At 43.6% G+C, this 26,379-nt stretch overlaps 2 protein-coding genes across 2 annotated transcripts in view; one reads left to right on the forward strand and one right to left on the reverse strand.

Moving 5' to 3' along the window:
* The window catches only part of MCM10 (minichromosome maintenance 10 replication initiation factor), a 102,614-nt gene that overhangs the window by 74,872 nt on the left and 1,363 nt on the right, over positions 1-26,379 (forward strand). The window lies entirely within an intron of this gene.
* Positions 1,699-19,105, reverse strand: PHYH (phytanoyl-CoA 2-hydroxylase). The gene is made up of 9 exons (XM_060161948.1): positions 18,961-19,105; positions 15,470-15,528; positions 14,368-14,478; positions 13,561-13,729; positions 10,210-10,291; positions 8,633-8,814; positions 5,915-6,064; positions 3,904-4,035; positions 1,699-2,015 (listed from the first exon to the last, which is right to left on the reverse strand). Exons 1-9 carry the CDS (start codon positions 19,033-19,035, stop codon positions 1,962-1,964), a joined length of 1,014 nt encoding a protein of 337 aa, XP_060017931.1. The 5' UTR covers positions 19,036-19,105; the 3' UTR covers positions 1,699-1,961.

Here is a 26,379-nt window from a genome sequence, read left to right on the forward strand (position 1 = left end):
CAGTGGTTAAGAATCTGCCTGCCAATGCAGGGGACACGGGTTTGAGCCCTGGTCCGGGAAGATCCCACATGCCATGGGGCAACTAAGACCGTGCGCCACAACTACTGAGCCTGTGCTCTAGAGCCTGTGAGCCACAACTACTGAGACCACGTGCCACAACTACTGAAGCCCGTGAGCCTAGAGTCCGTGCTCGGCAACAAAGAGTAGCCCCCGCTCACGGCAACTAGAGAAAGCCGGCGGACAGCTACGAAGACCCAACGCAGCCATAAATAAGCACAAGGGAAGTGACAAATTCTGCTGTCTGGTTTTCCTGCTGAAGTCTACTTTTTCACATTTATTTTAAATTCAAAATTAGTTGGGGGCTTCCCTGATGGCGCAGTGGTTGAGAATCTGCCTGTTAATGCAGGGGACACGGGTTCGAGCCCCGGTTTGGGAAGATCCCACATGCCGCGGAGCAACTAGGCCCATGAGCCACAACTACTGAGCCTGCGTGTCTGGAGCCTGTGCTCCACAACAAGAGAGGCCGCGATAGTGAGAGGCCCGCACACCGCGATGAAGGGTGGCCCCCACTTGCCACAACTAGAGAAAGCCCTCGCACAGAAACAAAGACCCAACACAGCAAAATAAATAAATTTTAAAAAGAAAAAAAAAACCTTTAAAAAAAATTAGTTGGAAAAGTTTATTGCAGAACAGTGCCCCATACATGCTGTTTACACTGGCTTTCCCTATGTACATTTTATTTCCAATTATTCCATAATCCTTAGACGCTGTCAGGGATTCTCATGTCTTCCCCAGTATCTAGCGAGACCTGAGCTTAAACTGGGTGTCCTTACAGAGAAACTGACAAAAACGGTGAAGCTAGATTTAGGAAAACGTGCATAGCAGAATGACAAAAACGGGGACTCTTTCTTTCTTATTAAAGCTTTAACTAGAATTTTTAAGAATAAGGACTGTGGCTCCTTGCTGCCCTCAGCTGGTGTAGAAATACAGTGCTCTATTAAATTCCCCCAGTCCACACCACTCGAAATCCAGATCAAAAGTATCTAACCATATGGTATTTATTTTTCTCTTTCTGACTTACTTCACTCTGTATGACAGACTCTAGGTCCATCCACCTCACTACAAATATCTCAATTTCGTTTCTTTTTATGGCTGAGTAATATTCCATTGTATATATGTGCCACATCTTTATCCATTCATCTGATGATGGACACTTAGGTTGCTTCCATGTCCTGGCTATTGTTATAAAGCAGAAACTAACACACCATTGTAAAGCAATGATACTCCAATAAAGATGTTAAAAAAAAAAGTATCTAACCATTTTCCAAGACCTTTGAAAGAGGTTAGATTTCATTCGTAAATGCTGCCCTGCCCAATATGAATTGGCAGAGAAAGTGACCCTGGTCTTCTCTCTTTAGAGAAAAAGGCTTGGAGAGATCCGGTCTTTAAGGAGGTTGGTTGGGCTGGAGAGGCCATGGAAGGAAATCCTGTGTCAGAACATGAGTCTCCACCCACATTTTTACTCCCTGATGCCCTTCCTAGGCCCTCCACTAACTGTGCCTCTAATATTCATTGTTCCAGATTTGAAAAGAAATCTCTCACAACACGAAATTGGGAGGTGGTGGGCTTTGCGTTTCAGAACATTAATCCCTGCTTGGGTAAAGAGCTAATTGAATGAAAGAAACTGATCGAACAGACTTCAATTATGCATCACCTTTATTAGTTGCAACCCCAAGTTTTCCTTAAAACAGTAATATTTCACTTTTACTGATTTTATGTCCATTAAAGCCACGCCGCCGTGCTGCAGAATTACCTGTATGCAATTAAGTACCGGATCTGTGCACTTTGATTTTGTTAACAAGTGGATAGAAAAGATTACATCATCTCAATGAGAAAAGGTTTTCCTCTGAGACCTTGTTCCATCCTGGTTTTCTTGAAAAGAGTTCGAGCAAAGGGCTATTTCAGAGGTTGATTCTTTCTCCTTTCACGACGCGTGCTCGAAATCTCCAAACATCCTGGAAATAATACCAAACACAGTGAGTTTATGGGACACTTTGATTTACCTATTCACCATAAGGCAAAGTAGATTACTAGCATCTACAAGTGGTTAAATACAAAAAAGAAAAAAAAAACCATCCACAATGGTCATAACAGTAAATAAAGCACATTCTGAGAGTACAGTTAATGTCCCTGCCAACATCTAAAATCATGTTTAGTAGCCAAGACAGTGAGTCCCCACTCGTGTCAGTCTTGTTTTACTTGGCGCTCGTGCTGATTACAGGTGTTGGAACTGGCGGTTAAGTCTGGTCACAATACAAACAGTTTAGTACCCAAGCTCCTGCTTTCCTTGGTTATGTTTGCCTGCCCCATTCTGAGCCATGTACCCCTGATTAGATCATTATCATGAAAATGATGTCCTGGGCTACTGGTTTGGGTTTTTTCTTCTTTGTTCCTAATAAAACAACTCAGACTTTCTTGTTTATTTTTGAGCAAACAGCAAGGTATCCTGGGAAGAACGATTTTGGAACTGGACCTGACTCTGAAATCTCCGTCACTTACGTAATTGAGGGCAATCTCTTGAACTCTTCATTTTCTCATTAAGAACTTGGAGCTATAATGACTGCTCCACTGGGTTTTGGTGAAGAAGAGAAGAAAAGGGATATGAACGTGCTTTTGTACCTGGCAAAGAACTCTATAGCGGAAGTTAGTATTGTTCTTTTAAGTAAAGCCAATGAACTATAGCTGAGAGAGTAACGAAAAATAAATACAGGAACCGATTCATTTAGTACAACTGTGACAGACCTCAGACGTATATACATTTTTTTCCTGCCTTGAAATTCAGGGTGTTGGATGGAAGCTCCAGTTGGCAAGATATGTTGCCTTTGTAGGACATTTAAGTACTGGACAAAGGGAGAAGGACAAGACTTCCAGGATGTCCCAGTGTGAGACCAGAGCATTTTCAGATATGGGATGCATTCACAGATTCCAAAGAGAGAAGGGGTTAAGGGTGGGGGAAGATCTGTGCTCTAGGAAGTTGTTTCAGAAGGTGGTACCCTGCCTTTGGTGAGCAAGGCTCTTCAGAGTACTAGAAGGCCCTGAGTTATCATTACACTCATTACACTCATTACACTCATGACCCCCTATTTGGGTCATGTCGCCCCAGAATAGATGCATTTAGTTATCTAATGCACATTTAACAAGTAGGGTCAGGTTCTTGGTTCAGATGCTAAAATGTACACAATCTACGATGCAAATAAGTTTATTTGCCTTGACTGATAACTTGTTGTCGATCAGCAGCAGCATGGAATGTTCACCAGTTAAAAACAAATAATCTGCAGATGAGGTGTATTAATTAGGGAAGCATATGGAACACCGTCTTACGCCCGCTATGACAAGCATCAGTGATCTCTCATCTCTGCTGCGTGCAGGCTCTCGTCAAACTGCAGATGCAAACTGACCCAAACAAACACTTGCTTGAGAATTGCTTTCTGGGAGTCTTACTGGAATTCCAAATGCATGTACTCTCTTTACAAACAAAGGAGGCCTATGATTGACAGCCCAAACCTTTAAAACATGTGTGTTCAGAAGGTAGCCTTGTCCTCCATTTGCTCTCCTCTGAATTTGTTATCTACTTCCTCTCCTACCTGTCCGTTCTGCAACACGACGGCCTGCGTACCACAGGACAGCCCAGAGACTTACAAAATTCAGGTCTCCCACGCTGGGAAAGCAAGTAGTACAAACAAACTCCACTGTCATTCTTAGGTCTCAGCAATGTTTCCGAAACGAGCTCTAAACCCAAGCATTTTATACTTTCAAATTAAACCAGGTATGAGAATTATTAAGCATCTGAAGAAAAGAAAAAACCAAGATCTTTACCTTGTCATTTCATACAAACATACATACCTTCAGGCTGACGTCTTTCACTCCATGGATTTTACTGGCTATCTCTAAAACTTCCTCCCCAATGTTTTCTTGACTGGTACCCTTCACATCGATGTAGTGGCAGTTGGCATCCGCAAAATGGCAGGAAATTGCCTGTGCAAAGTGAATCGATTCATGTTACAAAAACAAGGACAAACAAACAAAAAACACCCCGTTAACACCAGCAACCTAGCAAGGAGGCTTCTTTTAGAAAGTCAGTTCTGTCACTGAGCGTTCGATTTCTAGACTGAACGCTGTTCCCACGTGTCCTGAATCAGTCTCTTGATGGCTCAGCTGCTTTTTTTTTCCACCCAGCTAAAGGATAATTGAGAATTTACATGACGTTTTTCACTAGCTGTGTTATTTATTTTCCAAAGGTATATACGGGGCAGGGAACAGCATTATGTAAGTAAGAAGTCTTTAACTTTTTAGCATTTGATTTTTCTAATGAGTGGATACTGCCAAGTCCTACAGAGGAATGTATTGCAGGGTTTCTCATCACCTCAGTTACAGAAGTTACTCAGTTAAGTTTGTAATGAGTTGGTATTTCAATGGCCACAGATGATGGGGTGAAAAAACTGAAAAGACCTTGCAAAGGAAATAATAGGCAGACACCCCTCTTGAATCAGAAGGATGTTTAAAGTTTGATCGCATTCACATACAATACCCGCCTCGTTTCCTTTTGAAGGTAGGATGGAAGTTCCTTGGTTCTCCCCATTCTTGAAGGAGTTATAAACAGATCTAACTTGCAAGGCGGTAGTTAAAACTCACCTTCCTTGTCACAGGTTAGTTGTCTTAGGGTGACTGCACCCATCAGAAGAGCTTCCTACTTTGCCCCAAATATCAAATTTCGAGGCAGTTGAGTCACAAACTTTATTTCCCATGGAAGCCCTAGTGCCATACCAGGCCATACTGGAGCCTGAGGCAACAGGGAAAAAATGTACAGTCCTACCTGTACCCTTTTATGTATTTTTTAATGGTTAATACTTCCCCAAACATTAAAGCAGTTAAAAAATATTGAAAAATTATAAAGTCGGTATATTAAAACACATTATTTCCAGCGTAGTGCCTGTACCCCTTTGCACAGTTCTGAGGGTCACAGTTCTTTCCTCGTCTTTAAAATTTTGGCGTTGTGCTCACCATGGATTTTTTGGCATTAATTTTGATTTTTTTTAACTACTACATTAAAATATTATGTAACTGGACTGTGGAGTGTTTTGGGTACCCCTGAGGGGAGTGCCTTCTTCCCTCATGCCCATCCCTCACCAGGCTCATGGAGCCTGCTGGATATTTGAATGAATGAAAGATGAAATCTGGCAACTAACCCTCAGCCTCAGGGAGACACAAGGGCTTGTTGTGACAGACTGGAAAACTTCCCTCGGCCCCAAAGAAGCCCCTAATATTTAGTATAAACAGCCATGTCATCATAGGGAAATGGGAGCCCATAGTATCGTCAGATCTGCGGAATCTTAGGCAAGAAATCTGGGAATTTATGAGAAATTATGTCAATTTTTAATGTAAGCACTGAAATCATGAAATTGAAAACACTGAGGCTAAGGGGTGAAAAACATGGCCATATCTGATTTCCGGGTGGCCAATTCAGACCTTCCTTTGCGATCAATAATATTTTCCCCAGTAGCAATAATATTACAAACGTTCCTCTTATATGAGCTGTACACATCCCAGATGTTCTTATTTGGTATGTCTGCCTTTGTTTTTGCCTCTGAAACCATAGGCTAGCAGCTTCCAAGTAAGTAAGCTCTCACTCTGAAGCAATTCCATGAATGTTCAGTAGGCTGGGATCCTGAGGTCACCTGGCTCCTTGCTGCTGTGAGCAAGAAAGCGTGACTGAGGCAAATATATTTCCTGCTAAATAAACCAGACTAAAGGGCAGTTTAGTTAAAAGTCACAAATCCTTTAACTTTGAATATATCATGGCACTTTTGTTCCTAACCCGTTCATCTTCAGAAAGAGCTGTGATGTGAATGCATACCTTCCGGAATCCTTGACTTTTGTTCCGACCAGATCCATGGATGAGCAAAGGATGAAAGAAAACGGTGTCTCCTTTCTCCATCAGGAGGTGCACCCGGTCATTATTTTTGTCATAGTCCTGGATCCCGTGGAACATGATGTTAACCCCTCCCTAAAACACGAGAGAAGCCAAGTCCAGATGTGAGGAAGCCACTAATTAAAACCCTATCAATCACTCATCAGGAAAAAACAAAGCTTCTCTAAGTTCTTCCAAGAGAAACAGATAAATAAATTAGATTAAAAAAAAACAAAAAACCTTACATATACCAAAGCTGCTCAGATGACTGGTTTTAAGAAAGCCACATGTTGATGCTAAAATTTTGGACTTTTTAGACCGGATGAAAAATTTGGAATTTCCACCTACCCTTCATTACTGAATTATAAATGAAGATCTAGATCAGCTTTGCATTTTGTGGTAATGCAGGAGACCAGCTTTCCAGGTTAACCCATAATCATTCTTTCCCACCTGGAACTTGGCATAAATCATTCTTCTGTTACTCAGGAGCATCTCTGAGAAGCTAACTATTCTCCCAAACTAGGGGAGAGAAAATACTCAGTTTTTCTGGGCTGAAAAACCACTCATGTCACGTGCAGAGTAAAGAAAGAATAGTAAATTATAACATTATGGGGGGACTTCCCTGGTGGCGCAGTGGTTAATAATCCGCCTGCCAATGCAGGGGACGCAGGTTCCATCCCTGGTCCAGGAAGATCCCACATGCCACAGAGCGTCTAAGCCCGTGCGCCACAACTGCTGAGCCTGCGCTCTAGAGCCCGCGCGCCACAACTCCTGAAGCCCGCGAGCCTACAGCCCGTGCTCCGCAACAAGAAAAGCCACCGCAATGACAAGCCCGCGCACTGCAACGAAGAGTAGCCCCCGCTCGCCGCAACTAGAGAAAGCCCACGCGCAGTAATGAAGACCCAATGCAGCCAAAAATAAATAAAGAATAATTTTTAAAAATAATAAAATAAATAAAACATTATGTTTGTTTATAACTATTTTCAAAGTTAGTCACTGTATTAGGTAATGGTTATGTCTTTATGGAAGAAGCTAAAACGAGAAGTGACAAAGTTTGCAAACCTTTATGGGACTTTGGAGGGTAGCATCCCATTTCCTTTCCTAAGACTATCCCAAATACAAATTCCTTTTGGGGAATGACTACTTTCGTACTGCACTGTATTGGGACTTTGACCCAGTGAGCTTCTCTCTGTGCACAGGGTTGATATGTAACCAAGATAAGCTAATCTGACCTCCCACCGAGGCCACTTTGAATCTGAGCAGAGGATCGAAGAGACCGGATGTAGTCAGGGTCCACTGCCCATGGCAGGTACCCCACCCAACTGTTCCCGCCGAGCAAGGACTTCCGCTTTCCTTCCCCATCCCCCAACCCCCAGAGCTGGCCAGGCTTCCCACCGATTCTGCCTGCCCCTGCAGCCCTCCAAAACATTCCCTTCGGCTGAAGTCAGTGAAAACCCACTTCTGTTGCTTGCACCAACCTTTCCTAAACCTCAACTTAATCGACGAATTTCAGATTTTATATCAGAATCTAGACTCAAATATTTTCACTTAGCACTAATCCTCAGTGCAAGAATTCTAACTAGGGGCTTCCCTGGTGGCTCAGTGGTTAGGAATCCGCCTGCCAATGCAGGGGACACAGGTTCGATCCCTGGTCCGGGAAGATCCCACATGCGGAGCAACTAAGCCCATGCGCCACAACTACTGAGCCTACGCTCTAGAGCCCGCGTGCCACAACTACTGAAGCCCACGCACCTAGAGCCCGCGCTCCGCAACAAGAGAAGACACTGCAGTGAGAAGCCTGCACACTGCAGCGAAGAGTAGCTCCCACTCGCCACAACTAGAGAAAGCCCGTGTGCAGCAACAAAGACCCAGTGCAGCCAAAAATAAAATTAATTAATATTTTTAAAAAAGAAGAATTCTCACTAGTTGGCACAGAAGTCCTGAGAGCCATATTCTTTACATCCCACAGAACCGTGTCCATTCTGTCTGCCTTAACAACAGGTGCTCTTCCCACCTTGATCATCATTATGGGATTTTTGAGACATTGCCTTATACCTAAAATGCTAAGTCTCCTCTCTGGTTTCTCTGCCTCTGGACTCATACCTGCACTACATTCTGTGTCAGACCACAAGGTTATCGCCTTGAAGAGCCAATTTGACCTCATCATTCATGGACCCCAAAGCATTAAACAGTCCTCCAGCGTCATCAGCTGAATGGATAAACCATGAACAGCCTCGCAACAGGATACCACTCAGTCCTCCCCAGAGCCTCTCTCTGCCCGTCTGTTCAGCTGGAAGGAGATGATCCCACTTCTTTACTGCGAGACCCACCAATCAGGGTGTAAGACTCATGTGGCACTTGGCACACACATCTGGTGTTGCCGCTTTGTGTCTTACCTCTGCACTTAGGCTTCATAATCTCAGATCTTTTATAGCATCACCAAAGTTCCCCACTTTGGTTGGCTTTCAAGCACTTGTTGAAAGAACAAAGACAATCATTTTATCTGACATCCTTGAATTTTCCCTGATTCTTATTCTAAATCCTAGAACAATGTTTTGCTAAGAAAGGAAATGTCATCTTATTGGCAAAGCTCCTTATGTATACTGATGTGAAATCAAAACAACAAAAGATTCTGATCAAGACTCAGCCTCCAGGCAGACTTACCTCCCACTGGGGATAATCGTGTGTCTTCAAGGGGCCTCTGTGTGTCCCTGGGAGCACAACCAGACAGCCGTTGTCCCGGTCGATGTGCTCCATGGCTGTCCAGGCACAAACGATGCTATTGCTGGGCCTGAAGGGGAAATAGTGCAGATCCTGGTGCAAGGGGTGACGGGATGTCTTCTTGCCTAAAACAAAACCTGCTGTTAAAATAAGTAAACTCAAGTCTCAGAATTCTTCTCCTCTGCCTGAAAAACCAGAACAATGACCTATCCCTGCAAAAGCAAACAGATGAAACAATGCTAAAGAAAACCAGCCTCAACAGATAAGCACCAAATTGCAACACTGAATCAGCACAGTGACTGTCTTTTTTTTTTTTTGGCCATGACGCGAAGCATGAGGGATCTTAGTTCCCCAACCAGGGATTGAACCCATGCCCCTTGCAGTGGAAGCATGGAATCCTAAGTGCTGGACCACCAGAGAATTCCCATCAGCACAGTAACTCTGGATCCTGTCATTCTTTCTGGGCTTCTGGTAGCCAAGGACTACGTTACACTATTTTCTAGCATGCTGTACATATGTCATCACCTCTGTTGTGCTTTATTCCTTCCTAACTCTGGTTTGGGCACAGAGCTTAGTATTCCCAAAAAAAGGCTGATTAATTAAAGAGAGTGGTCAAATCTGAGGTCCTCTGATAGCCTTCAAAGTGCCTGGTACAAAAAAATATATCGTTAATTAACTAACTAAATAAATAAAAGGCCTCTCAGAGGTTTCCCCACCAAACTAGAAGCATTTGGTGTACAATCAATGTGGATTATCAGAGATACTAGGCCCATGTTTACATTTTTCCCTAGTTTTGCCCTCTGAACGTGGTTCCCCCAGGCCACCGGATCTCTCCAGGCAAGACACCCAAGGAGGGAAAGACTTGATGTTAAACTACAGACCTGTCACATAAACCTCTCCCAGCCATCAGGAGGAAGACAAAGTAGAAAAGGATCCAGAACCTCTAATGGCCGATTTACTGCCGCTGGTACAGCTGAATTTCTCAGTGTGGCCAAGAGCCATCTGCATTAGCATCTCTGGGTATGGTTAAGAAAAATGCAGATTCCCGGGTTCTGTTTTCTGAATCAGTCTCTCTAGGAGAGAGGTCTTAGAAGCTACATTTTAGCAAGCACAGGAAATTTTAAGAATAACTGTGGTATATGATTTATAAGAATAGTTTTAACTTTGGTAGTAATAGTAATGGCTTTAGATCAGGAAGGCGAAGTCCACACTCTCATGCATGGGTGAGACTGCTAACAAGGCTTAGAGATGTTGAATAACAGCCTCTGGGGTGTGGGGACAGTCGTGTTTACTGAACTGCATCTTTCAGAAGCCAGTTGTGTAAAAACCCAGCGATAACCCTATACTTCAATGTTTTTATGATGTAAGCTATCTTAAGACTTAAATAAAAGTACATATATTCATTTATGCGAAGTTTAGCAGTTGTACACATTGCTATTAGTTAGGACATCAACCTTATGTACTTAAACACTTTTTTTGTTGTTGTTGTTGCTTCTACTTTACAAATAAGAGCTCTTTACCAGAATCTGGAGGTTTGTTTATCAGCATCGTATGCATGGCCATAATATTGGGTCCGGTGAAGCACTCCACATATTTCAGAATCTAAGGGAGAGGGGGAAGAAAGTTCATGAGAAATCAGATACACAGGCAGGTGGCACAAAGTACATCTGTCTATACAGGAACTCAGATGGCAACTGTTTAAAACAATCAATTGATATTTCACAACCTTGCAAACAAACCATGGAAAAGTCAGCAACTGGAAATCATTGGAAATTTACAACACTCTGAACTAAACAGGCTTTTTGGAGCCAGCTGGAAACTTGCATACTTCTTCTACAAGAGAGGCATGAGTTTCTGTGAGACACCAACTGCAAAGGGCAGGAATGCCCTTCTTTCCACCAAAGCTGTTGGCAGTTGCCCAGTGAGAAGGCAGCTTCCTTTTCCTTCACGGAGACTCTTCGTAAGAAGGGACCACGAAAGGCCCCGACAGGTTTGCCGCTGTCATGAGTAACCCCGAGGGCAGGAGAACAGGGGCCTGGAGACCACTTCACAAGCAGCATGGCCATTAATTCAACAACTCCCTCCTAAGGTCTCTGAACCAGGCAGAGTGACAGCAAATAGGGACACAACAGTGAACAAGATAGCGGGTCCCTGCCCCAAAGGAGTTTATATGCTGGTGGGGAAAAAGGTGTTAAACACATAATGACGTGGGCCGATGTGGTTGAGACCCACGCTCCGAGGAGTAAGCTGCAATGGAAGCAAGTGACAGGGAGGACCACCTCCTGCATCAGACCCACTAGAAAGGGGTAAAAAGCAGAAAGGACTCAACACTGCATGCCTCCTACTTGCCAGGGGCTTTCTATATGTTGACACATCAGCTCAGTTAAGCCTCACAATAGTCCCTGAAAATTAATGCCCCCATTCATTAATAATACTTTGAAATGAATGCCCCACACGAATAAGATGCCTAAGTTTGCAGAGCCAGTTAAATGAAAAAGATGGTATTCAAACTCCCTTTCTGTCTGCCTCCAAAAAATGAAGCCCAGTCTACGGCTTTCTCACTATTTGATCTCTTGTGTATAAGGAAAATTGGCAGTTTGAGTATGAAACACTTGAAATGTTACAAAAATCTCAGGAGTCAGGCCTCATGCTTGTTTTTTTAATAAGAAGTTTGTTTTTGTCTTTTTTTTTTTTGGTATTCACTTAGGCTGCGATTTTCTAAACCTTCGTCATTCAAGAGCCATCCTCACCGTTTCTGTCCTGCTTTGCAGAATTTCCCAATATATTTAGCCAATATTCTCCCTAAATTAAATTAACTCACTTCTTTTACTTAGTTTTTTTTCTTTTTTAAAATATTTATTTATTTATTTTTTGGCTGCGTTGGGTCTTCGTTGCTGTGCGCAGGCTTTCTCTAGTTGCGGCGAGCGAGGGCTACTCTTTGTTGTGGTGAGCGGGCTTCCCATTGCAGGGACTTCTCTTGTTGCGGAGCACGGGCTCTAGGCACGCGGGCTTCAGTAGTTGTGGCACACAGGCTCAGTAGTTGTGGCACACGGGCTCAGTAGTTGTGGCACACGGGCTTAGTTGCTCTGCGGCATATGGGATCTTCCCAGACCAGGGCTCAAACCCGTGTCCCCTGCATTGGCAGGTGGATTCTTAACCTCTGCGCCACCAGGGAAGTCCCTCTTTTACTTAGTTTTATCCTGATTAATAATATTCCTGAAATCATGGATTTGAGGTGCTGGTTCATTTTTCCAATACATATTAAAATAAATACCCAGCTATTAAAAGAATGCCTACCTCCCTAAAATCATTGCATGAACCACCAGATACGTGGTTCACATGTTACAGAGGTAGGAAATCTGAAAGTCCCGATAGAGCTTAATCTACTACATGTTGCCTGTGATTTCCAGCTTTTTATCCTCGATCCACCCACACAACTTCCATTTCTATAACAGGACTTGAGGTTGGGAAGCATGCATGGCTCAGGGGGGCCACTTCTCCTCCCACCCCCAACCCAAGGGGCCCGACATCCCAGGTGGCTCAGCTGTACAGTCTTTCTTCACGAATCAGACTTTTTAACAGCACTTGAGATTATAGTTTCTAATGAGTACTTTGTGCCAAGTGTCCTTTCAAACCATTCTAAATAAATGGTCATAAACTGTAGTACATTTATGCAATGGAATACTATGCAATAGTTTACAAAGTATAAAGTAGATCCAGAGATACTAATATGGAAAGATGTGTCAGATCTACTGCAAGTGGAAGAACAAAGTGACAACCAGTACGTTCCCTGTCACACAAAAGGTGGGGTTATACAGATACGCTTGATTATACCTGAAATAATTCTAGATGAATACATAAAAAAACTGAACAGTGAGTGGTGCTGGGGGTGGGAGAATTCACTTTTCATTTCATGTCCTTCCATACTATTTGGATATTTTTATAAATATGAACTACTCTTAAAGAATAATTTTTAAAAAACGAGTTTACATTTATTTGTTTGCTTTTTTTTTTTTTTGGCTGCGTTGGGTCTTGGTTGCTGGGCACAGGCTTTCTCTAGTTGCGGTGAGCAGGGGCTACTCTTAGTTGCAATGCATGGGCTTCTCATTGCGGTGCCTTCTCTTGTTGCAGAGCACAGGCTCTAGGCGCGTGGGCTTCAGTAGTTGTGGCTCGGGCTTCAGCAGTTGTGGCTCTCAGGCTCTAGAGCTCAGGCTCAGTAGTTGTGGCGCACGGGCTTAGTTGCTCCGCGGCATGTGGGATCTTCCCGGACCAGGGCTCAAACCCATGTCCCCTGCATTGGCAGGTGGATTCTTAACCACTGCGCCACCAGGGAGGCCCTAGTTTACATTTAAAAACAAAGTCACACCTCTACTGACCAGATCATAAAGCAAAATGAAAAAATAAATGGATATTACAGGAAATAGCCTCAGCATTGTCACCCCTGTGGAAGTGCCTGTATGAAGTGTGAGAAAGGCTCTCTTGATCTCTCTTACCACAGAATTCCTGCTCTCCTTCACCAGAAATAATTAGCAAAAGCAGGATTTCTCAGTCTTGGCACTACTGACATTTTGGGCTGGATAATTCTTTGTTTGCGGGAAGGGGCTCTTCTGTGCATTATAGCATCCCTGGGCCCAAGTAGCAGCATCCCTGACCTCCACCCATTAGAAGCCAACAGGACACCATTCCTCCTGCCTGACAAGCAAACATGTCTCCAGACATTGCCAAATGTCCATCTCTGATTGAGAACCACCACTCTAGGATCCCAGTAGAAAAGGGCTAGATGAAGTAAAAAATAATAATAATATTTCAGAGGCAGGCATGCAGATGGGCAATTAGCTTAAAGAGAAAGAGAACACAAGAAGGCCTTGAACCTCAGGGAGGGTGCAGTATCTGAAGAGTTCCTTATCTTCTTGGAAATCTTGGACCTTGGTGATCACTTTCTCACTTGGCACATACTCTGATTTTGCAATGGTCACATCCCTCATCACCATCAGTCCCAGTGGTTTCACCTCCATTCTGCAGATTCTTTCAAACTCATCCCTAGAAAATTCAATTGGTAAATGATGTCATTACCGCAGGCTCCAAGCACCTCCCTGGCCTTGTTCTGTGGAAAGACTCGAGGGTTTGGGGCTGGTTTTTCTGCACCAAGTTGGCCTCTAGCCCCAGGTTGAATAGTTCTGATGGGAGGAAGGAGAAAATGGCCAGCTCAGAAGTGCCTGCCTCCTAACTGTGAGGCTGAAACTTGCTCCCAGAGTTCAAATATTCCTTAGCTTGGCAGACCAGTGGGGAAATATTTGTGAGTTGGTTTCGTCTGAATGAAAGAGCAAACACCTCCCTAGCACTACAATAAGCCAGGCCCTGTTTAAAGTATTCTCTCTCTATTTTACCTATTTAGTCCTAAAAACAACTCTAGGACATAAGTACTGTTATTTCCCCTGTTTTGCAGATATGGAAACAGGCATGGAAAGGTTAAGGAATTGCCTCATACACACAATGTTAAGCGACGGGGCTAAGATTAAAGCCAGCCACCCTGGCTCGAGCCCAGGTTCTAACAAACCACTTCCTAACAAACCCAATCCCTGAAAAATATCTGTACAGACACAAGCTAATCTTACTCATATTCCCACTGTACACATATAATACATATTTCTGTTATATAACAAATAGGGTTACTGTACCTAAAATATTGAATATCAGCATCAGACACCAAATTTTTAATGACAAGAAATCCATTTTCTTCATAAAATTTTCGCTGTTCTAGGCTTAGAATATTATTATCCCGAGTATACCTAAAGGAGAAAAAAATCTCAAGTAAGTCCAATTTAAAAATCACAACCTAACAATATGTATCAAGAACCTGAGAAATGTATGTACTCTTCCACTAAGCATTTTTATTTCTAAGACTTTAAGGAAATAATCTGAAAAAAATGTTAAAGCTTTAGATCCAAAGCATTAATTACTGTCACCAAGAAATGGAGGAGTAATTAACTAATCATATTATATCCATTCAATGGGACATGACTCAAGCATTAAAAATAAAGAGCCTATAATAGCATGGACAATGCCTATTAAATTAAAATATGATGACAATGATGTAAAACCAAGACACTACTTCTTTAAAAAAAAGACTATAAGGAAGTACAAAAAAAATTTTTTAATAGTGATTGCCTTTATGTAATGGCATTATGATGTTTTTTTAATTCCTTCTATTTCTCTGATTTTAAAATTTATTCTGTAATGAATATGTATGGTTTTTCAGATGGGAAACTAATATATTTTATGTTTTAAATTGTCTAGTTCGTGCATTCACAGAAGAAATCAAAGTAACAAAAATCTGAATAAGTGTACAGCGCACACACACAAACTCAGATCACCCTGTCCATTACTCTGGTTTGGAACTGTGACCCTATGAGAATATTCCACGGAGATCAATGTTTTCCACTTCAAAGGTGATTTTAAGACAAACCAAAGATGCTAGCTAATACATCAGACTAACCAAACGACAGGCTAATTTAAATGAGATATACGATGCCTGAATTTTACAAAATAAGATTATGTACTTTCTCACATTTTTTCCCCCTTTCTGAATTTTAAAATACATATAGAAAAAGTCAGGGTCTTCAAAATTTTCCATGATCGTTAGAACAAATCCTGGAAATGGAGGATTTGTATAATGAATTCTCATCGGGCAACATGTATTTTAAATCCTAGTTACCACTAGAAAAAAAAAACACCTTTATATACATTGTATGGTTAAAAATGAAAATCAGATCTACTCACTGGAATTGTTGAGGATGGAAGCCGGCAGGAGAAACAGTCCCTGAAGTGTGGTGCGCTATCTAGGATGTGAATTAAGGCAAATGAAGTAAAGTTTAGGTGTCAACCTTTTCTAGAAACGGTCTGCCCTGGATTGGTTTTCACAAGGGAAGACGGGCTCTAAATAGTCACCAAGCAAACTGATGACACATGTAAGCTCTGATGCACTGCTGCTCACCTCATTTCATTTCACAATAGCCTGAGGAGATGGCTGCAAGCCAGGAGCTTTACTATTCTTGTTGCATAGAGCAGGAACCCTAGGCTAGGAGAGCTCAGTAACTAGTCCAAGGTCACCGAGCAGAAAACAGCTGAGCCAAGGCTTCCACACGGTTTTCAGAGTTTCCATCCATTTCATTCCCCCGGCTATTTCTCCCACCGAACTACTGAACGAATAAAAATGGAAAGGCTCTATTCTAGAAATAAGGAGAAACCTGTGCTATTCAAAAGAGGAATTTAACTTAGTAGGAGTCTAGTCCAAAATATTAGCAATATTGGCTGGTCATTAGAAAAAAAAAGTCTACCTTTATAGAAAATGTTTGCCAACCCTGGCTCAAGACTAGGAGCTGTTGGGACTTCCCTGGTGGTGCAGTGGTTAAGAATCCGCCTGCCAATGCAGGGGACATGGGTTCGATCCCTGGTCCGGGAAGATCCCACATGCCGCGGAGCAACTAAGCCCGTGCGCCACAACTACTGAGCCTGCGCTCTAGGGCCCACGAGCCACAACTACTGAAGCCCGTGTGTCTAGAGCCCATGCTCCGCAACAAGATAAGCCACTGCCTTGAGAAGCCTGCGCACCATAATGAAAGAGTAGACCCCGCTCGCCGCAGCTAGAGAAAGACCACGCACAGCAACAAAGACCCAAAGCAGCCATAAATAAATAAATAAATAAATTATAAAAGAAACAAAACTGAGTTATTTGTAGTGAGGTGGATGGCCCTAGAGTCTGTCATACAGAGTGAAGTAAGTCAGAAAGAGATAAACAGATATCATATGCTAACACATATATATGGAATCTAAAAAAGAAAATGGTTCTGATGAACCTAGGGGCAGGACAGGAATAAAGATGCAGATGTAGAGAATGGACCTGAGGACATGGGTAGGGGCAAGTGTAAGCTGGGATAAAGTGAGAGAGTAGCATGGACATATATACACTACCAAATGTAAAATAGCTAGTGGGAAGCAGCCGCATAGCACAGGGAGATCAGCTCGGTGCTTTGTGTCCACCTAGAGGGGTGGGATAGGGAGGGTGGGAGGGAGACACGACAGGGAGGAGAAATGGGGATATATGTATATGTATAGCTGATTCACTTCGTTATACAGCAGAAACTAACACACCATTGTAGAACAATTATACTCCAGTAAAGATGTTTTAAAAAAAGACAGCCCAAAGAACAGGAAAAAATGTTTGCAATCATATATCTGATAGGGGACGTGTATCTAGAATAAAGAACTCTTACAACTCAATAATAAAAAGATAAATAACCCAATTAAAATTTGACAAAGGAGGGACTTCCCTGGAGGTCCAGTGGTCAAGGCTCCATGCTCCCAATGCAGAGGGCACAGATTCGATCCCTGGTTGGGAACTAAGATCCCGCATGCTGCACAGCACAGCCAAAAAAAAAAAAAAAAAAAAAAAGAAGAAACACTAGTTGCCTTAGATTTAAGATTTGCAGCAATACGGCCTTTCACAGGCCTCTGAATTACCTATGGTTTCTCAAAAGAAAAAAAAAGGTCTATAAAATAAACAACGACTCCAAGAAAAATATGATCCACATAGCAGAGTATCATTTTAAATATCTTACAGAACTAGAAATTCCTTTTTGTTTTCTATCCAGTAATCACAGATGACTGACTCAGCATCTTGGTTTTTTTCTTCTCAGTTTTTTCATTGTTTCTTTAGCTTAAAGAGTTACTTTCAGAATGTCACTTCTCTTAAACATGTTATCCTTCTTGAATGATGTCTTTATATAACTGGGGACAATATAATAGTCAAGGAGATGGGAATTCCCTGGAGGTCCAACAGCGGAGGGCCCAGGTTCAATTACTGGTCGGGGAACTAAGATCCCACAAGCCACGCGGTGAGGCCAAAAAGAAAACGTCAAGGAGGGGCTTCCCTGGTGGCGCAGTGGTTGAGAGTCTGCCTGCCAACCCTAGGGGATACGGGTTCGTGCCCCGGTCCGGGAAGATCCCACATGCCGCGGAGCGGCTGGGCCCGTGAGCCACGGCCGCTGAGCCTGCGCGTCCAGAGCCTGTGCTCCGCAACGGGAGAGGCCATGGCAGTGAGAGGCCCGCATACCGCAAAAATAATAATAATAAATAAAATAAAATGTATCAGAAACAAGTGCAAACAGGTCGCTGGGCCCCATGCCCAGGTATTTTGATACCACAGGTCTGAGATGAGCCTGAGTATCTGCGTTTTTAACAATTGCCCAGGTGACGCTGATACTGCTGGTCCGGGGACTGCACTTTGACAACCACTGCTTCCCTTAAATGACCTTGGTCAGGAGTTTTCATCTCCCCTAGCCTCGACTGTTTTCTCAACTGTAAAATGAGATTACAGAGTCACCTGGGTTCCCTTCATCAGTTTGTGGATGAGATTTTAAATTTACAACGGTTCCGATTCATCAAGGCTTGGAATTCAGCAGAGAGAGCAATAGTGAAAGTAAAAGAAACAGCCAGTAAGATCGTTTTAGGAAAGATTTCAGGATCCTAAATATAGCAGAACAGGCCACAAGGGAAAAAAATCCCAGGCCCAGTTTTCTGCGGAGCTTCCAAAGGTTCGCGCTGAACGAGAACACTTAAACTGAGCAGGCAAAAACAATTCTATAAAGCTACTTGACTTCTATGTCACAGTGACATCTCTCTGGATCCAACTCCCGTAGCGCACACATGCTCTCGGGGATTAACTTCTCAAGGCCTGACCAGGAGGGGACACAGGGCACCCAGCCCTTCTCCAGGAGACAGTGTTAGCTCCACGGGGCTCCCCTGGAGAAGCAAGAGCTGCTCCGCCCTGAGAGGGCTCCGCGGCTCCTCCAGGTAGCTCTGCGCCCCCGTTTACGGTCTCGGTCTCTGGGCAGCCGCGGCCATCAGGCGCGGCCAAGTGCAGAAAGCGACAAGGTAGCAGAGAGCAGGCCCGCTCGGTAACGACTTCCCCCCGCCCCCCCGCCCCCAAAGCCGGGGAACAGAGGCCCTGAGGGCCCGGACGGCTGCAGCGACGCCACTCCAGTCGCTGGGGCCAGCAGTCCCGGGCCTACCGGGCGGGCCGGTCCCCTCTGGGGCATTGGGGACCACCGGCTCCTGGGGTCGCACCTATCCTCGCCCCCAGGGCCCGGAAGAGACGTGACCATTCACGGGGACAGGCGGCGCGGAGCAAGGAAGAGCCGGCGCGGCGGCTGTGTGATGCGCCCTGATAGCCACCACCCTTCCAGCTCGAGACCCCCGCACCCAAAGGATACGACGGCCCCGGCCGAGCGGCCGCCGAGGTGTCGCAGCAAGACGCGCAGGCGGGCGGAGGCGCGATCCTCGTCCATGGCATCGGGCGGGGGGACAGCCGGTGGCCCGGCCTGGGCCGCACTTAACTCCGCGGGCGACCCCGCCTCCGCGCGGCGGGCGGGGCTTGGCAAGGACGCAGCTCAACCCGGGCCGCGGGGCTCGGGGAAGCGCCGCCTCCGGGGAGCGGCCTAGGGCGCTACGCGCAGCTTCACGTGGCGACCACAGCGTGGGGTCGCTGCCTGCGCACCTTGCTTCTAGCGGATCGCAGAGGTCATCTTTGTCGCACAGAGCACGAAGCTAGTCCCCAAGGGCTCGGTCACTAGGGTAAGATCAACCAGGAGGAAATCCAGCCAGAACATAACATGCTTAATGGCATAGTTTCCACTTATTTTATGCTGTATGACTGATCCTTCCACTAAACTGCTGAAGGAATAAAAATTCAAATGTTCAGCCCTAGAAGCAACATGTGCTTTCCAAAAGAGACCTTTAATTTAGTGGGAATCCAGTCCGAAATATTAGAAACAGTTTGGTCATTTTAAAAAAGTGTAATAAATGATTCTATGAAATGTCTAAACCACGGTCTAGTATAACATTTTTTATTTTTATTTTTTTTGGCGGGCCACGCAGCATGCGGGATATTAATTCCCCGACCGGGGATGGAACCCCTGCCCCCTGCAATGGAAGCGCGGTGGGTCCTAACCGCTGGACTGCCAGGGAATTCCCTAATTTTAAATTTAGTGAAGAACCAGAATTTTTTTTTTTCCCCCAATGGGATGAGTTTGGGGATGAGTGTGTGAAACCATCACCACCATCAAGGACATAAACATCCATCGCCTCTCAGTTTCCTCCCACACTGTTTATCTCATTTGTGTGTGTGTGTGTGCATGTGCGTGTGTGTGTATGTGTGGTAAGAGCACAACACAAGATCTACACTTCTAGCAAATGTTAAGTATAGGATGAAGCATTTTTAGCTACAGGCACTATGCTGTATTGCAGATCTCCAGAACTGTTTTCTCTTGCATAACTGAAACTTTGTACCCACCTCTCCATGTCTTCCTCCCATATGCCCTGGTAACCATCATTCTCCTCTGTGCTTCTATGAGGTTGACTTTTTTTTTTTTGAGGTTGACTCCTTTAGAGTCTACATAGTAGTATCATGTAGTATTTGTCCTTCTGTGATTAGCTTATTTCACTTAGCATTATGCTCTCAAGGTTTATCTATGTTGTCACAAATGGCAGGATTTTCTTCTTTATTAAGGCTGAATAACATTCCACTGTATGTATATACCGCGTTATCTTTACCCATTCATCCATTGATGGACACTTAGGTTGTTTCCATTATCTTGGCTATTGTAATAATGCTGCAGTGAACATGGGGGTGTATGTATCTCTTTGAGATCCTGATTTCAGTTCATTTGGATAAATACCTAGAACTGGGGTTGCCCGATCATATGGTAGTTCTATTTTTAATTTTTTTGAGGTACCTTTATAGTGTTTTCCATAGTGGCTGTAAGAGCTAGAAATTCTTTCCATAAGATCTCTTTTCCATCTAGTATCTACAGATGGCTGGCTAAGAATGTCCTTGGGGTTTTTTTCTCTCATTTTAAAATTATTTCTTTATCTTAAAGAGTTACTTTCAGAACATCTCACCTCGTAAACATGTTTTGATTTCTTGATGATGCCTTGATACAATGTGGTGAAACTGCCGTAGTCAAGGAGAGAAGCAGGACTCAGAATTACTGTAAGCTGCTGCCTGTTTTCTCCAAGGCAGAAAGGAGAAAGGACTGTCTTTGGGCTTCCACCTCTGGATTCTTTATTCTCTTTCCATGATTCCTCCTTACCCACACTCCCAGATTCTTTTACTTAACAGGAGGGCCCTGGGCCTTCCCTTATTAGCTCTTAACCTCATTCCCCTCAAACTTCTCATCCCGTGGCTGGAACCTGACCCTGAACTTGTCGACTGGATCTCTAAGGGTTTCCAGGAGATATACTTGTGTTTATCATAGTTTGAAACGAAGTATCTGGCCTTTGATAGGTACACGAAAGAAAATCTGCATCTTTCTGAGAAAAACCCCTGACGGAACGGGAATGGTCAAATAGGTATCTCCTTACTGCCCTCGCGTGGTGAAAAGTGGAAACTGCTGGGAGGAGGCAAAAAAAGTAAATATGTCAATTCAGTCTACCTCTACCTGAATTTTTTTTTTAATTGAACTGTAGTTGATTTACAATATTGTGTTAGTTTTAGGTGTGCAGCAAAGTGATTCAGTTATACATGCACATATATGTATATATAGTCTTTTTCAGATTCTTTTCCATTATAAGTTATTACAAGATTTTGAGTATAGTTCCTTCTGCTATACAGTAGGTCCTTGTTGTCTGTCTATTTTATATATAGTAGTGTCTGTCTGTTAATCCCATATTCATAATTTATCCCCTCTCCCCCTTTAGCAACCATAAGGTTGTTTTCTGTGTCTGTGACTCTTTCTGTTTTGTAGATAAGTTCATTTGTATCATATTTTAGATTCCACATGTGATATCATATATTTGTTTTTCTCCATCTGATTTAGTATGATAATCTCTGGGTCCATCCATGTTGCTGCAAATGGCATTATTTCCTTCTTTTTTTATGGCTGAGTAATAGTCCATTGTATATATATACCACAGCTTCTTTATCCATTTATCTGTTGATGGACATTTAGGTTGCTTTCATGTCTTGGCTATGTAAATAGTGCTGCTATGAACATTGGGGTACAAGTATCTTTTCGAATTATGGTTTTGTCTGGATATATGCCCAGGAGTGGGATTGCTGGGTCATATGGCAACTCTATTTTTAGTTTGTTAAGGAACCTCCATGCTGTTTTCCATAGAGGCTGCACCAATTTACACTCCCACCAACAGTGCAGGAGGGTTCCCTTTTCTCCACACCCTCTCCAGCATTTATTATTTGTAGACTTTTTGACGATGGCTGTTCTGAGTGGTGTGAGGTGATTGTAGTTTTGATTTGCATTTCTCTCATAATTAGTGATGACGAGCATCTTTTCATGTGCATGTTGGCCATCTGTATGTCTTCTTTGGGGAAGTGTCTATTTAGATCTTCTGCCCGAATTATTTAAAGATTAAGACATTTATCCTTACAGGACTTGAGAGAAGCCTTGGCTTTCCTGACCAATGAGAAATCGGAATGAAATGAAGTTATCTACACCTGTATTTTTAATGTTACCCTAAAATATCCTCATTTTACAAGTGTGTGAAAATCCCTGCCCTCTCTACCACCAGCCATTTACACAATGGTTGTGTGTAAGTTTATGACTGTTAGAAGAGATGAGGAAATCCCTGAGTACTTCCAGTTGTTATCTGCCTTTTTAAAATTAGAGGCAATGCTGGGTTTAAATTTTCCATCTAAGATTCCATTGGGAATTAAAACAATAAATTGTCCTTTAGGTAAAGAGACAAATGTTACTAGTTTTTGTTTTGCTTTGTTTTATCTTTAACGTTACTAGTTTTTTAAAATAGCAATTTGGGGAGTTCCCTGGTGATCTAGTGGTTAGGACTCCGTGCTTTCTCTGTCGTGGCCCACATTCAGTCCCTGGTCGGGGAACTGAGATCCCACAAGCTGTGCAGCAAGGCCGGAAAAAAAAAAAAAAAAAAAAGGTAATTTGGATCATTTGGAAATTCCGTACGTAAGCATCTTTAGTAATTGTGTTATTAAAATAAAAACAGTTTACAACCATTGAAACAAAACATTAATGGAATGTGAACATTATCACAGGAGTGACAATTTCTTCTTCAGCGTTTGATATTTATTCATTTCTTATTAAATAAAATATTTATTTTCCCGCCTTCAAGCAATGTACTTGGTTTACCCAAATATTGAAAGTAATCTTGAAGACAAATGTTGAAACATAACAGTTTTCAAAATCATCTAAGGAATAGTTTTTCCCAATGTGTAAGATGTTTAAGGAAATGATTTTTTAGATAATAGCCATATATTTGAGCAGCTAAGAGAAATTAGGGGAATTCCCTGGTGGTGCAGTGGTTAAGAATCCGCCTGCCAATGCAGGGGACACGGGTTCGAGCCCTGGCCTAGGAAGATTGCACATGCTGCGGAGCAACTAAGCCCGTGTGCTACAACTACTGAAGGCTGCACGCCTAGAGCCCGTGCTCCGCAACAAGAAAAGCCACGGCAATGAGAAGCCCATGCAAGGGAGAGTAGCCCCCACTCGCCACAACTAGAGAAAGCCTGCGCACAACAACAAAGACCCAACACAGCCAAAAATAAATAAATAAAATGAATAAATTTATTAAAAAAAAATTAGGACCTAGGAAAACCTTGGATTAAATTGTTCAAGTGTTGTGCACACTAAGAAAATTTCATTATATGAATGAGAAAATGTAATCAATTCCAGATTGAAAAATGCCATTTCCTTTTGAGAAAAATAGATATGACTATAGGCCACGTTATTTGGTAGCAAGTTTTTTATTTTATTTTATTTTATTGGAGTATAGTTGATTTGCAATGTTATGTTAGTTTCAGGTGTACAACAAAGTGATTCAGTTATACATATACATATATTCATTCTTTTTCAGATTCTTTTCTCATATAGGTTATCACAGAATAATGAGTAGAGTTCCTTGTGCTATACAGTAGGCCCTTGTTGGTTATCTATCTTATATACAGTAGTGTATATATGTTAATCCCAAGTTCCTGATTTATCCCTCCCCCTTGGTAACCAGAAGCTTGTTTTCGATATCTGTAAGTCTGTTTCTGTTTTGAAAATAAGTTCATTTTTTAAAATTAGATTCCCCATGTGAGTGATATCATATATTTGTCTTTCTCTGTCTTACTTCACTTAGTATGATGATCTCTAATTCTCCATCTGTGCTGCTGCAAATGGCATTATTTAGTTCTTTTTTAGGGCTGAGTAAGTGAGCTTTAAAGTGCACTTAAGGAGTTCCCTGGTGGCCTAGGATTCCGGCCTTTCACTGCTGCGGCCGGGGTTCAATCCCTGGTCGGGGAATCCGCAAGCCAAAAAAAACACACCAGAAGCCAGCACACTTGCCATCTACCTGCAGCTCTGCTGTTGAAGGACCGTTCAGTGCTCCCAGCAAAAGCCAGCCCTCCCCTTGTGCATCCCTTGTCTTGATGTTTCTCCTCCTCTCCTTCTCCATCTTCTTGGGTCCTTCCCCCATCAGCGTACAATATCCTCTTTTTCCCCCTATTTTATAAAAGCTCCCGTTGGCCTCACCTCTCCTTCCAGCTGTCACTCACACTTCTCTATCTTTTTGCAGCAAAGCTTGAGAAAATTGTATAAATTCACTGTCTTCAATTTTTCTCATCTCATTTTCTTTGGAAGCCAGTTAATCTTTTAGCCTCATCATTTCACTGAAACTGCTCTTGTCAGGTTCACCAGTAATCACGAGCTCGTTGAGCATCCAATGGTCAATTCTCATCTCGAAACTTATTGGACGCCTGAGCAGCTTCGGACCCAGTGAAACACTGAAGGGGCCACTTCCTGCTGTTTCTCAGCCTCCTCTGCTGGTTCTTCCTCGTTCCCTGGGCTCCCAATTCAGTCCTTTTGTTGCAGGAAGGGGGACCCCTTTCAGGGCCCGAGAGTGGGCTCTTGTTTAATGCTTGGAAACGAACTGCCCGAGGAGACACACGTGCTGACAAAGCGAGAGACTTTATTGGGAAGGGTCGCCCGGGCGGAAAGCAGGAGGGTGAGGGAACCCAGGAGCACTGCTCTGCCACGTGGCTCGCAGTCTCAGGTTTTATGGTGATGGGGTTAGTTTCCCAGTTGTCTCTGGCCAATCATCTTGCTTAACCCGTCGTCTGCCTCAGGGCCCTTCTGGTGGCTTGTGCAGCTCTTAGCCAAGATGGATTCTAGCGCGAGGGTTTGTGGGAGGTTAGCGGGACATATTGTCTCCCCCCTCCTCCTTTTTCCCCACCCGAATGCTTCTTGGTTAGTTTTATAAGACATACTATGGGCTGGGGTCTCCTCCCTCCTTGTGGCGCCTCTCGAATGCTTCTGGGTTAGTTTTACAAGACATAGTATGGGCTGGGGTCTCCTCCCGCCTTGTGGCCCCTCCCGAATGCTTCTGGGTTAGTTTTACAAGACATACTATGGGCTGGGGTCTCCTCCCTCCTTGTGGCCCCTCCCGAATGCTTCTGGGTTAGTTTTACAAGACATACTATGGGCTGGGGTCTCCTCCCTCCTTGTGGCGCCTCTTGAATGCTTCTGGGTTAGTTTTACAAGACATACTATGGGCTGGGGCCTCCTCCCTCCTTGTGGCCCCTCCCGAATGCTTCTGGGTTAGTTTTACAAGACATACTATGGGCTGGGGCCTCCTCCCTCCTTATGGCCCCTCCCGAATTCTCCCGGTTAGTTTTCAGCGGCAGCACCATGTTCTTTATCGGGACCTCGTGATGTGAGACAGCTCAGGCCAGCAGTTATCATCCTGCCTGGCCCAGGCGGGTGGTTTCGGTCAATGGTTGCTTAACACTTTGACATCTGTCTTCTATAAACTCTAGTTCCCTCGGTAATCTCCAGCCTCATGATGTTAAGTTCCTTCTGTAAACTGGTGATCCCTAAATTTATATCTCTGGCCTGGACTCTCCAATAAATTCCAAACCCTGTGTATCCAACTGCCTACTTCACGTCGTCACTAGAGTTTCGAACAGACGTCTCAGAACAGAATTTCTGACCTTCCCTCACAGCGGAGGCCCCTCCAGAAGATCTGTCCATGTCCTAACCCCTGGAAAGGGTCATTGTGACCTTGTTTGGAAAAGGGGTCTTTGCAGATGTCGACTGAAACGAAAATACATAGGAGAATTATGTTTTATTCGGCAGACTTGCTGGCCATAAGCCCAGGAGAGAGATAGCCTCTCAGAGAGGTCTGAGCGACTGTAAAGGAGGAGGGGCCAGGATATAGAGAAGTTTTTGCCAAAAGAAAACCAAAACCAAACCAAAACCAAACCCAGGTAGTTGGAACGTCAAAAGACTACCCTTAGTTACAGAAAAACGAGCTGGCCCAAGTTAATGAATTTAGCACTTTTCTTTTGTATGGGAAGATGCAAGAGTCTGGGCTCCTTGAAATCATTCCTCTGATGTGCACCCTAACTATCTAGGGCTGGTATCCCGTGTTTTCTCCACCCTGAGTCCCCTCAGGGCGCACAGTCTGGGGCGGCTGCAGTGACTGCTGGAAGATGGCCACAACATCCTTTGTTTCCTGATATGGAAGGTGACATTTTTTTGTCCACACAGATGTGATTAAGGATGTAGCCGTGAGCTTATCCTGGGTGAGCCCTAAACCCAAGGAAGAATCTCTCCAGGTGACTTTGACATATCACCACCCTCACTCCCATCCCATTGAGAACCACTGAT

Source organism: Lagenorhynchus albirostris, chromosome 1 (genome assembly GCF_949774975.1).
Source record: "Lagenorhynchus albirostris chromosome 1, mLagAlb1.1, whole genome shotgun sequence".
NCBI classification, from domain to species: Eukaryota; Metazoa; Chordata; class Mammalia; order Artiodactyla; family Delphinidae; genus Lagenorhynchus; species Lagenorhynchus albirostris.